Below are 13099 nucleotides of genomic sequence, written 5' to 3'. Positions count from 1 at the left end.
GCTTGTGGGGGGGGTGTGCCACGACGAAACGACCTCAACCCATTGCCTGCCCTACAGGGCTCAGTGCTGGCCCTGGCCCGCCCTGATTGGGCCTGGCCGGTCCTAATTGACCCTAGTGCAAATACCTGTTAAGAGTGTCAAAAATAAAGCAACCACTTATCATATAGAACAAAATGAACAATAAACAGAGAAAGGGAACAAAATAAGACAATATGAATTCAACAACATGAGAGGCAACAGAGACAATTAATAATAATAATCTAAAGAAACATCAATCCAAGATAATAGAAAACATTACCAAAAAAATCATGCATAGATGGTTCAATTCTATAATAGAAAACTTAGAGTCGGGCCGGGTTACCCGAAACATTAACCCAAAACCCGACCCGACCTGAGTCGGGGCCTAAAAAAATGAACCCTGACGCGCTCTCAGGGTTGGAAAATCCAGCCTTGACCCTGTTCGGGGTCAGGGCGGGTCAGGGCCAAACTTGTACCCCTAATTTTGGTCTTTTTCAAGAATATAATTGATGCTTTTGGTCAGGGGCGACGGCACTTGTAAGGGAAGGGGGGCAATTGCCCCCCTTAATTTTTTGGGAAAGAACAAATATACCTTTATTGGTGAATGTCACCGAATGCAGAAAACAGATGAAAGGACGCCCCATTGGTGAATGTCACTGAATCGATTTATTGTTCTTTGACTTATACAAGTTATAAATGCACATTGGTCCCGTTCCACCGGTGGGGTTTGCAAGAGAATTTAGCATTCCACTTTTTGACGAATGATAGACTGAAGGGCGCCCTTGTAAAAACCAGCTCCAAGGGCGCCCCCATTGGTCCAATCTTAAGAAAGTGATCCACTTTCTCACTTTCTTAAGATTGGACCAACGGAGACGCCCTTGTAGTTGGTTTTTGTATGCCGCACTTCATTCTATTATTCCTCACTTGAATATGTTTTGTTCTTCGGAACAAGATTGAAATATATAGCCAAGGGCATTTTAGCCGAAGTGATGTTTACGCCGCTGGTGATGGAATATATAGAGGGTTTTTTTTGGAAACTATAATATTACTTTCATTTGTTTTGAGAAAAAAAATTACTATAATTTTTGCCCCCTTTGTGCAAAATTTCTGGCATCGCCCGCTTTTGGTAGTCTTGTAAAAAAGCAAGGAGCATGTGGTCTCTTTGATAACGTTTCATGGCTTCTGATGATGAGAGTGGAGAAAAGAATCCAATAAAGGAAAAGGGGCTCTTTGCTTTGGTGTTGTCGAGAATCAAAGCATATGGAAATTCTTGGATTTTTTTTTGCTCAGTTCATGCTCCAGCCCAAGCTCTCAAATAGTTTCCAAAATAGTGGAAATAAAGTACAAACTAGACTCGCTCTCGCTCTCCCTGCAAAGCCATATAATCTGTCAAACCCTTCATGTTGAAATATAAAAGATTAAATAACGCTTTCTCCAACAGCTTAAGCTTTTGGAGTAACTAGTTGTTTCACATGGTATCAGAGCAAAGGTCCTAAGTTCAAACCTCCCGGATAGCAAAATTCCACATGCAATGGCCAAACCCAAAAGAGGGGCCACATGTGCCACGTGTAGGCCAACGCAAGAAAGAGGGACCACACGTGAGGGGGAGTGTTAAAGTAATAAAGATTAAAGAAAGCTTTCTCCAACAGCTTAAGCTTTTGGAGTAACTAGTAGTTTCACAGTTCAAAGGGTCCAAAGACGAAACAGAGTTTCAAATAGTAAACAATGAATTCTCCCCATCTTTTCCATTCCATTTCTGGTGTATGATAGCTGAGTTTTTTGAGATCAAAATAGAAGACATGAAATGGGGACTGAATGTTACAAATGCAATGGATTGTGGTAGCTATCAAGATTTGTTTTTTTAGGTGAAAATGAAATCTGCTGGCATAGCAAAGGTAATGAGCCCAATTTAACAGACAAAATCATGAGCCCCTGCATGTAATACTTCCAAATGATATACAGGTGATATTGAACCACTTTTGAAGGAAATGATGCAGATGAGGAAAGTGTTTGAATTGACTAGTCTGAAATGACTATTGGTAAGTGTATAAGGATCACACTGTTTGAAATTAGAACTTTGGGGTCTGCCCTTGAGTAAGTGATGAAATGAATTCCACTAAAAGGTTTGACTTTCAGTCCACTCCATCTCGAGTGGACCCGGCCTCAGCCATAGAACAACAAAGCAGCAGGTCATTTTTTTATGATATGGGGTGTTTTGGTCATTTTATATGAGATATGGGTATTTAAGTAGTTTCATATGAAATGTGCATGTATTTTCCTTTTTATGGGTTTTTTTAAATTTATTTTATATTTTAATTTTTTTGTCCCGAGTAATTGAAATTCCATCTCTCATCCAGAATTTCAGTTGCCCTCAGATTTTCTAAGGTTAAAGTCATAAGATTGTTTCTGTCCAAGATGCTTGTTCAGCTATGTTGAATAAGCACTTGTTCTCGAATAAGTTCTGTCCCCAAAACAATATTCTGCAATCAGACAGGCCTTAGATTTCATTAGCTTAAAAAGAACAAGAATACAACAGGACATAAAGTCTTGGCTGGCAATCAAAGAAGAAACAAAAATAGAGAACGGAGAACACATTCATCCTAGCATTTGGAAGACCCATAAGATCACATTTAGCCGCATCCTTAGAAGATATATATTGGAAGATCATTCCAATGCCTATATGCTTTGTTCGACATAATTTTAAAAGCTTCATTAGCAAAAGTTTCACCAACACTATTACCCTTGCGATGATGATGATACCCTCGCGATGATGATGAGATATTGTTGGTGTGATTTCAGATATCAAAAGCATGATTTCCTCCCAAAAATAATTAAGAGACCAAGGTATCTTAGATTTGTCATTATTCGTACTAAGAAGCACCTTACTATATGATTCAATCCATAATGTAGGCAACACCAAAGTTTGCAATAGTGAATACAATACCATTTTATTGGGCATAAGCAAAGATGATTTTCGCCAAAATGCCTCTAAAGTCTAAACACACCTCAATCTGATATGTCTGGGTTTCCTTTAGAAGCCCTATCAACATTCACCTTGATAATAGGAAACATGGGCCAAATCTGGAAGGCCCAGACAAACCTTTTGCAAGGTACTTTATTTGGGATGATACCAAATTGAGTTATAGCAAGTTCCTCCATAAAACTCACATCCCTTGATGCTCTAAACAATTTTGAATGGTCTCTAAGTCAGTCCATTATATTTCTTATTATAGCCTTATTAGGTTTCATCATATCTTCTATTTTTCTCTTGCATCTCTCCATCCAAAGTTTAGAAACATTAATAGTTGGGATCGATTTGAGGATACAGCTTTGGAAAGATCAAACCAATATTGAATTCTAACTTGAATTGGCTGGTATTGGATAGTACGAACAAGTAAACCCTTTGAAAAGAAAATCCAAACACCTTCACCGATATTACTTTTGATGAAGAGACGGTCGATTGATTCCTTCTTGCTCATTGCACAACTGTTATAGTTCAAAGCTATCTGGATAGTTTTACCTTTTATTCTCATCAACGTCAACCACATTTTATTTAGAAAAGAACCAAATCTACTCCTTTGTGTCAAGAGAACTATTTCTAGTGATTGCTGGACATCTCACCGTAGATGGGCCACCTAGAAAAACTAATATTGACCCATTCCAACCATTTGCAAACCGATGGTTAAATGAAAAAGCAGAGGCCCTTTGTTTTAACCATCAATTTCCAGGCCACATCAAGTGCTTAAAATCACCCGATAACAACAATTTTTGGACCATGGGCAATCAACTGTGGAGCCCAGTAAATGAGGGCCTTATTAACACCTTTTCGTGTCATTGTGTACTTATTACTCCCTTGCTTACTAAACGTGTGCATATCAAGCATTTGGTGGATTCAATGTATGCACAGCCCTATTGTGATTTAAGTAATGTTGCTCTCATCATGTGTGCACAGTTAGTGTTTGCTCCATCAGGGAAATTGTTGTACTTATTTCTCATCTATTTTTCAGAACTCTTACACTCTAAACATGCAAGATCTGATACACAGGAGAGCTATCATTTAGCTTAAAGGGAAAAATTAGGGAATTTGGCTGGGGCTTCATAACCAATGTTCACCTGTAGCAAGATGGCTTATTTCCATCAAATGCCATTGGTGAAAGGAAGTGAGGAACGTCGATATATTGAAGTGGGAAGAAATATTTGGCATCAATTCAAATATATTATAGCTTACTAGGAACCCACCTTCTTGGTGGTATAAATTTTTCAACAATAGACCGTGGTTAAAACTCCCTGGTCATCGACAACTCACCTGAGCCGACTCCCTTTATCGACAACACACACTTCAAGGAGTTCTGTGAAGATCTGAACATCAACCACACGATGACATCAGTGGGCAATCCTCAAGCCAATGGTGAGGCTGAGGTGACAAACTAGACACTCTTGCAAGGAATAAAGACGGGACTGGATCAAACCAAAGGGATCTGGGCAGACGACCTGCCAAGCGTGCTCTGGGCTTATTAGACGACTCATCGAGCTGCCACTGGGGAGTTCCCCTTCAACCCAGCGTTCGATGCGGAAGCAGTTACTCCAGATGAGGTCGGACTCCTATCCTACCAAATTGAGAACTTCAATGTAGAAAGCAACAGTCAAGGTATTTTGTACAAGTTCTAGAACACACTAGGCTCGGAGGATGGCGGTGATGCTCGACTTGAGTAGCCGGATACCAGCCACTTTGAAACCTTCTGATGTTGATCTGGTGCATGGACCAGATGGCCAGTCGCCTCGGAACTAATCCGTCAGATGTAGACGGGCTAACATGCATAAGAAATGTGAGGGAGCACCCACAAATTCGACCTGATCGGTTAGGACCACAACCCTCTCGAAATAAGAAAAACCAGTAAAGTTAGTTTAGAAAAATAAAGCAGCAGGCACTAGAAAAGAGTCCTTTCATTGATCTAAATTTTTTTTACAACTAGGCCATATACAAAAAAGAACGGGCTGAGGACACCCAACGTAAAACCTAGGACCCGACTACTTGGACCCCAGGAATCACTTTGGTCTGAAGTACGTCCTACTCAGTCACATCATTGCCGCCATCACATGGAGCTTATAGAGCTTCTATTCACATGATATACTTTGAATTGTGGGAGCTCATCTAATCACAAGAGACTCCAAGAATATGACAACTTTCCTTAATTGTCGAGGACCCTAGTCTATAAAAGAGGGACCCAACTTCAAAGTATGCAGCACAAAAAATAACCTAGAATCAGTTCTCATTGCTCTTCCTCGCTTAGCTCAGTTCGTATTATTGTTGCTCAGTTTGACTTAAGCATCGGAGAGCCCCCTCGAAGTCCAATTCTGGTCCTCTTTTCCGACGCTCTTTTGTGTACACATGTCTCAGGTCATCGAGTCGCCGGACCACCTCGAGGCCAGCTCGGATTTCAACGACAACCAATACCATTCATCGAATGGTTGAGATCATTTGATAAGTTTGATTTTTGGTCTTTTCATCAAAATGATACAGAGTAAGATGCCTTTGGATTAGGGGTGCAACTCAGGTCTGGCAGGATCTGATCTGGTGGAGGCCAACCCTGGCCCAACCCAAGATAGTATTCCCTCAACCCTAGCCTGACCCAACCCGAGCCACAGGTCAAGGATGGTCAACCCTAACCCAACACATCTAACCTTTTGTTTCCAAATCAAATTGGGTTGAGTCGGGTTGGGTTTGGGTTCGCCTAGGATCCAAAAAAATACAAGAAAAAAACATCACCCCAAGAAAATCAAGATAAATTTGAGGACAGAGGTCCTCAACACTAACCCAACCCGAAATTAAATCGGGTTGGTTTTTCCCAACCTAACCAACCCATCCTGAGGAAATGCCAACCCAACCCGAGCGAAAATCAGGTTGAACCTGTCGGGTTCAGGTTGAGCCCGGCCCAAGTTGCACCCCTACTTGGATCAAGCTAATGTCACGAGGAAAGCAAATCAGGTGTCTAATGTCTTCTCATATTAACACTTCTCCTAGTATCTTCCCCCATCTGTTTATTGGAATAAAATTTTCAGATATGGAGCTGGAACTGCTGGGCTGAAATCTACAGAGTAAAAAGAAAAAGCCCTCTCTTTGTTACATGGAGAGCAAGAACCTTAGCTTTCATAACGACCCACCTCAACTGGTAGCTCTCCTACCCCAACCACTCACCATAAGTGTCCATCTTTGAAGCTTCTAACTGCCTTAACCAATTTAATTCGTCCCCACATTAAAAACCCAGCTGGGATTCAATAAATGGGACATGAGTTTTGTTTATTGTTTCTGATCTGATCCTTCTCTCTTCTTCTTTTCCTTTCTTTCTTTTATTCTCGAGTAAGGAGTTCGTTTTCTTTTCCATTTGGGGAGGTGGGGTTTTCAAAATTTTGAAAATGAAGGTGATTGTTGTTTCTAGGAGCGGCAGAGAAATCATTAAGGGTGGGATTGAACTCAAGGACCAGGTATGTTTTCTTTATGGTTTTGAAAATTTTCTTTGGGTCTATGTTTGGATTGCAAGAATTTTTTTTGGAAAAGTTTGAAAAAGAAAAACTTTTCCCACATTTCATGGTTTTTCATTGTTTGATTCCATGTGAAAAAAAAAAGTAAATTAAACCAGAAGAGTTCAAGTTTTATTTACATGAACCTTTAAAATTGAATGATATCCCTAAAATTTATCATTTTCCTTCTAAATTGTCGAAACAAAAAAAAATAAATTTCCTCAATAAATGTTTTTCTTGCAATCCAAACAATCTTTTCTTTCAATGGTTTGTATTTATGTTCTTTTTGGAAATTAATTATTGGAATTAATTATTTTACTCTGTGGCATTCTGCAGGCGACTGTGTTTGATCTGCAAGAGGCGATTCACGATCGAAGTAAGTAGTTAATGATTGTTGTTTTTTGGGTTACTGGGAATAGTTTCTGTAGAGAGATTTATTTATTTATTTTTGTTTAAGTTTCTAGCTCAACCTTGGAGTATTACTATGATTGCCTTGACTGTTCACTAAAACAATCTGATTTTATGTTTATTATCTTATGTAAGATGAGATCTCATACTATGATTGTGATTGATGAATTCAGCACCTCATGTTTTTCTTTTGTAATCTGATGTTTTGATTAAACAACCATTAGCACTCATCACTACATATTTTTCTTCTGTGGTATTGGGTTCTTTTAATACAACAATTACCATTCACTAGTAAGAATTCGTTGGCTTGTAGCAGTTGAAACTTCAAATGGTGTTTTTCTACATCATTCTTGTTTCTATTCTACTGAAATTACGCTTACATCCAGGAACATGGTGGTTCTGTATTCTATTTAGGCTTTTGCTAACCATACTTTGTCTTGGCTTGAAATGCCTATGGGGAAGTGTTGATCAATTAAGACAGAAGGCAAGAAAACATACAGAGAAGCACAAGGGCATATAATGATGCCCTTGTGCTTCATTATATAATTAAGCCCCTCAAAAGATTCTATATAAATTACAAATCTAAAGTAAATTGTGGAATTAGTGGCAGCGACACTCCATATCTCAAGAACTCCATAAATTCTCTTTGCCAACCAGTCACTAAATCCTCCAAAGAGTGTTTTTCTTGCTTTTTTTTTTTTCAGTTTTTATGTAAGGAATGGGATAACTAGTTTGTTTTGCCTGTTCTAACAGATATTTTTTTGCTAGTACCATTCATATTAGGGTTTTCGTCGAAGAGTTTTTTTCCCTAGTCCCATTCTCATAGGGTTTTAATCACTATTTAATAGCTGTATGAGTCAATTGTTCACTTGCTCATCTCTAGTAGGTTTTGGCCCTACCGAGTCAAGAAAAAATTCAAGTCAACTTGATTTTACTTGGTGCTAGTTCTTGTCACTATGAGTTTTTAAACACTCATTTTAATGTTTGTGACCTTTGACATTATATCTAGATCAGAAATCATCCCCTTCCCTAGGACAACTCTTCAACTACATTGCCATGCTGTGTTTTTGTGACCATAACAAAACACCGGATCTCTTTTGTTTACTAAGCATTAGGTTCATCCTTAATTTCTTTCATTCTTGATCTTTCTCTTGATTTCCACCTTGGATTTGTAAATAATCATTTTTCCTTCCAACAAGTTTTTGAATATGACTATTATGTGGTTCTCGATGCACTTATGTTAATGCCTACAGAACAGTGTAATTAACCAACAAAGTCTAGAGAGAAGCTAAAATTACCAGAATAATCTCTCCTCCATACAGTATTTCATGCCAGCCACTAGGCATGGATAAAAACACCATATAACCCTGGCCTAAGAATCTTCCACATTCATGGTTCCCATCAATTAGATCCCACAAAAGAATTTTATAAATCTCTTTTCATAAAATGGAATGTTTACATAAATATATTGTAAAAATTATTTGGTAAAACATTTTATCAAATGCAATAGGTCAGATTTCTTGAACCCAATTTATATGAGAAGCTATCTAAAGTAAATATAATCTCTCCAATAGGATTGATGGATTCCATGTTGAGCATCCATGTATCCTATGCACCATGTCTATAACCCCACATATCCATATGTATCCATCGATTGGGCTTCACTATTTGCTAATATCAAAGTTACTTGGTTGATCTGTTGGATAATGTGAACCCCTCAGGTATGGGGATTACCTGATCCTGTAAATAGAACTACCCCTTCCCCCAAATGAGGTATTTAGAGTAGAGATCTGTACCTTTCTTAGAAAATTCTTCCTCACGGACTTCCTTGAAGATCTTGTCATCCCTAAACCCTAAATTGTAAACCCTAAACCCTTAACTCTTGATAGGAGTTCATAGGATCATGTTCAAATGTCTTATCTTATTGAAATGAACTGAGTGTATCTGTTTCGACCAGTGTGACCAGTTATCGAAATGATCACCAGTGTTACCAGGGTTGTTACCCCCTATCATCCCGCTATCTGGATCGCTTGACCTGAAACACTGTTTGTTTGGAAACAATAGGAAATGAACCAAAAAATCTGAAATATGTGCAAAAAATCTGAAATATGTGCAGAGGAAACACTATTATTGTTCTGTACATCCCTGTTTCATAATGGTAGGATCCAAAACCTGAGTCATTTTGGCAAAATTTGAGTTTGAGTTTACTAACCTGTGCTACTAACCCATTTTGTCTTTCTGGAAGTGCTTTTGATGGACATCACAGTTTTTAATGTATTCTCCTAATGCTTTGAGTAGTATGCATCTAGTCATATTCTTTGTTGATCCTTGAGATTATTGGTCAGAATTAGCTGTGTCATTTTTTTCCATATCAGCAGAGCACTACATTTTAATTTAGTTTACCTAGAAATTAAAATTGGATCTGCTAACTCGTTTTACATGTGTTTTGGATCTGGTGTTTACATGACACTTTTAAGGACTGCATGAAATGAATGCTGCTACAGTTAATCTCAGAAAATATTTAATATACATTTTTTATTTAGAAGTCATGTGTACAAGAAAAACATAATCACCCGCATAATACTTGCAAACATCATGAATAATGTTAGATTCAAACATTGACGAGACTTGCCATTCAAAAAAAAAAACATTGACGAGACTAAATTGAATACTCGTTTTCTGTAGGAACACACTCCATCTTCTGTATACAAGACGTATTTACCCAGTTTGGGTTAGCATTTCATGATTCATAATTGAATGTCCCTGTTTCTTTTGATTTGAATAGGTTTGATTGATTCATTTTCAGAATTTCTGATCTGCAAAGCCATTTTACTTGGGTTCATTACTTGTACAGGGCTACAGGCGTTAGTGCTGGTCATGTCCAACTGATATAGTACCCTGCATGCAAAATGGTTTACAAACTATATTACAAGAGTTCAAATAAAATTATCTAGGCCTCTAACCCTTATACTGGCTACAGTCTTCATATGTTTTCTCTTTCTATTCAGAGAGAACGAATGTTTTTTGTCGTAATTAATAAAATGGGTTATTACAAGAAAAACAAACTTTCCACTTTCAATCATCCAGACATTGACGAGCATGGTGATGTAATCCGAAAATGCCTACGAGTGGATGCTTATTAGGGTAGGGATACTCGTACTACATGTGTGGCTTTTTGTCTTAAAGTCATGGGTATGCTCCCCATTGACGCGAGTTCAAATCCCGAATCTCTCCCCCCCCCCCCTCCCTCAAGAAAAAAAAAACCCTCGGCTTACCCGATGTGCGTGGTTCACGGGTGATTGCGCGCATCCGTAGGGAATAGTCCTGCCCTAAAAATTGGGGTGGGGATGGCCCTGTGTCATCAGGAAAAAAAAGTGCATGCTTATTAGCATGATGTATAATATCATATTGGAGTGTCAAGAAAGTATCCTTTTGGAGTTTTCTTTTTTGGATCTTCTTTCACAACACATGATTGACCTCAGCAAAGTGCTGTCATCATGATCCACATTGTTCATCTGGCCCTCCATGGATTGGTCATATCCTAATATTCATCTGGCCCACCATGGATTGGTCATATCCTAATATTCATCTGGCCCACCATGGATTGGTCATATCCTAATATTCATCTGATTATACAATCTTAATCATTCATTTGTGGAACTTTTGCCGTTCACTGTGGGAAATTGCTCGTCTGTAACTGTCTATTTGCAGGGCACTGATTCAGATGGCTAGAAGTTAAGTTTAGCACTATCTGATTGAAGGCTTCTGGGCTATGAACAAACCATGTTGTGCCCACTGGATGAACAGTCTGAATTGTGCTTACATCATGTGGGTGGCCCAGTTTGGATACCCATCCAGAGCTAGTTATTTGATTTTTTGGATTAAAGATGCTAAAATAATGTTATAATGTGCAATTGTATAAATTTAATTATTTCAGCCACTAGTTTTAGTTCTCTTTAAATTCTCAATTGGTTACCAATTTCTGATGCAATAATATAATGATAACCTTCTAAATACATTCATCCAATTTTCCATATTTCTTATTAATCTATGAAGAATTTTTTCTTTTTACTCCAAGTCTCGGTTATCAATGCCTAATTCCATTGTTATTACATTCAACAGCCAAAAAGTACTATCCTTCAAGACAGCGCCTTACCCTCCCCATTAAGCCTGGATCCCATGGGAAACCCATTGTGCTCAATTACAAAAAGAGTCTCCAAGATTATTGCGATGTAAATACGGACAACTTGACCGTCGTGTTTAAGGATTTGGGAGTGCAGGTTTCTTACAGTACCCTTTTCTTTTGGGAGTACTTGGGCCCTTTAATTATCTACCCCATCTTTTACTATTTTCCAGTGTATCAGTATTTCGGCTATAAGGGTGAGCGTGTCATCCACCCAGTCCAGACTTATGCAATGTACTCCTGGTGTTTCCATTACTTCAAACGTATCATGGAAACCTTCTTTATTCACAGGTTCAGTCACGCAACTTCACCTCTCTCTAATGTATTCCGAAACTGTGCTTACTACTGGTCTTTTGGTTCATACATTGCTTATTGTGTGAATCACCCTCTCTACACTCCCGTGAGTGATCTTCAAATGAAGATTGGTTTCGCCATTGCTTTGATCTCACAAGTTTCAAATTTCTATTGCCATATCCTGTTAAGAAACCTTAGAAGCCCTAATGGCAATGGAGGGTATCAAATTCCTCGTGGGTTTTTATTCAATATAGTCACGTGTGCAAACTACACTACGGAGATCTATCAGTGGGTTGGTTTCAATATTGCTACACAGACGGTTGCAGGTTATCTGTTCCTTGTGGTGGCAGCTTTTATTATGAGTAATTGGGCCCTTGCAAAGCACCGTCGCTTGAAGAAGGTAAGTTTCTACTTACAAGCATACATGCACCATTTATAGCATATTCATGTGCAATGTGTTTTCTCATTGGCACCGTGTTAAGTCCTAGTCCCGATGCCAATGTTTAAAAACTGAAACTCACACTAAGACCAAAATTAAGCCAACGTAAAACCAAGTTGACTTGGGCGAGTTAATGATTTTTATGGTCAATTTTTCTTCAACTCTGGCAAGTCAAAGGATTTTTTGATTGATTTGGTCCGTCCAAACTCAGATTCATACGAGAACTCAGACTAATGTATAACCCAATTTGACTAGGTGAGTTGATGATTAATTCCAAGAGTTTTAAATAGTACCCGATGCTAGTATGAACCATGTACTAGTGGTTCCTTGGCTCTACCTGGTTTCTATGATATAGCACATTTATTTCCATGGCACACCTGGTCCATGCTCATCGTTTTCTAATTTCCAGAATAAATAAATAAATAAAAACTCCTGATCTTTCGCTCTAATTTCTCTACACTACTCATTGGCTGCATGACTATTTTTTTTTTCATGACTTTTGTGTCTTATGTCCACTCCTTGGCTTGCAGTTATTTGACGGAAAAGAGGGACGCCCAAAATATCCACGGCGATGGGTGATACTCCCTCCATTTCTCTGAGAAGTGACTATCCTTTGAGCAGGTTTCTCTGCACCCAAAATCATAGTTTGATAGTTCGAAGTTAAGTCTGTAAGAGCAAGATGCATATTAAGGTTTTGGTGTAACTCTTTCGTTATCAAGTCTTGCTCTAGTAATGATGATCCTAGTGGTACTTTATGTAATTATGAACTTACTTATATAAAGCATATGGGAAGTAGTGTTGGAGTAACAACCTTCATAATTTCTCTACCCTTCATCTTTCTTTGCGTTCTTCTTTCCTATTTTCTCCTCCATTCTCCATAAAGTGGATGTCTGTTTGATCTGTCATGTAATTCGACATGGTATTACAACCACAATTTTTTTATTTTATTTTTGAAAATGGTATCACAGACACTATATTAGATCTTGTTCAAGCTCTGAAAGACGTACGTAATCAGGAAAGGTATGTTCTCCATCTTTTGTGAAGCTATTCTCGAAGTGAGGATTGTGATTGTATGGATTCACGTGCTCTCGTCTGCGGACTATTTCATTTTTTGTAACGAGTTAATTGTCATGTGTTCTTGAGATTGGTTTTCTCTCTTTTGTGGCTATTGTAACACTGCATGAGGTTGGAAGTATTATGTGAGTCCTTCAATCATACGCATAGCATGGATGCTTGTA

The 13099-nt window shown here is 38.4% G+C and overlaps 1 protein-coding gene across 1 annotated transcript; it reads left to right on the top strand.

The window, feature by feature from the left end:
* The first annotated feature begins 6078 nt into the window (after positions 1-6078).
* Positions 6079-12688, top strand: LOC143851035 (very-long-chain enoyl-CoA reductase-like). The gene is made up of 4 exons (XM_077360360.1): positions 6079-6501; positions 6874-6913; positions 11068-11822; positions 12392-12688. Exons 1-4 carry the CDS (start codon positions 6433-6435, stop codon positions 12458-12460), a joined length of 933 nt encoding a protein of 310 aa, XP_077216475.1. The 5' UTR covers positions 6079-6432; the 3' UTR covers positions 12461-12688.
* Positions 12689-13099: the final 411 nt, after the last annotated feature.

This window comes from Tasmannia lanceolata, unplaced genomic scaffold (assembly GCF_043159265.1).
Source record: "Tasmannia lanceolata isolate RefF3 unplaced genomic scaffold, GAP_Taslan_0.1 ptg000018l, whole genome shotgun sequence".
Classification (NCBI taxonomy): Eukaryota; Viridiplantae; Streptophyta; class Magnoliopsida; order Canellales; family Winteraceae; genus Tasmannia; species Tasmannia lanceolata.
Note: the sequence above shows the minus strand (reverse complement) of the source record. Positions and strands in the feature narration are given on the sequence as shown.

Excerpts from the sequence above, each read along its gene's own strand:
- LOC143851035 (XM_077360360.1), top strand. The coding sequence starts at position 6,433 with ATGAAGGTGATTGTTGTTTCTAGGAGCGGCAGAGAAATCATTAAGGGT. Across the intron at positions 6,502-6,873 it reads GGATTGAACTCAAGGACCAG|GCGACTGTGTTTGATCTGCA; the intron begins GTATGTTTTCTT and ends GGCATTCTGCAG. Across the intron at positions 6,914-11,067 it reads AGAGGCGATTCACGATCGAA|CCAAAAAGTACTATCCTTCA; the intron begins GTAAGTAGTTAA and ends TACATTCAACAG.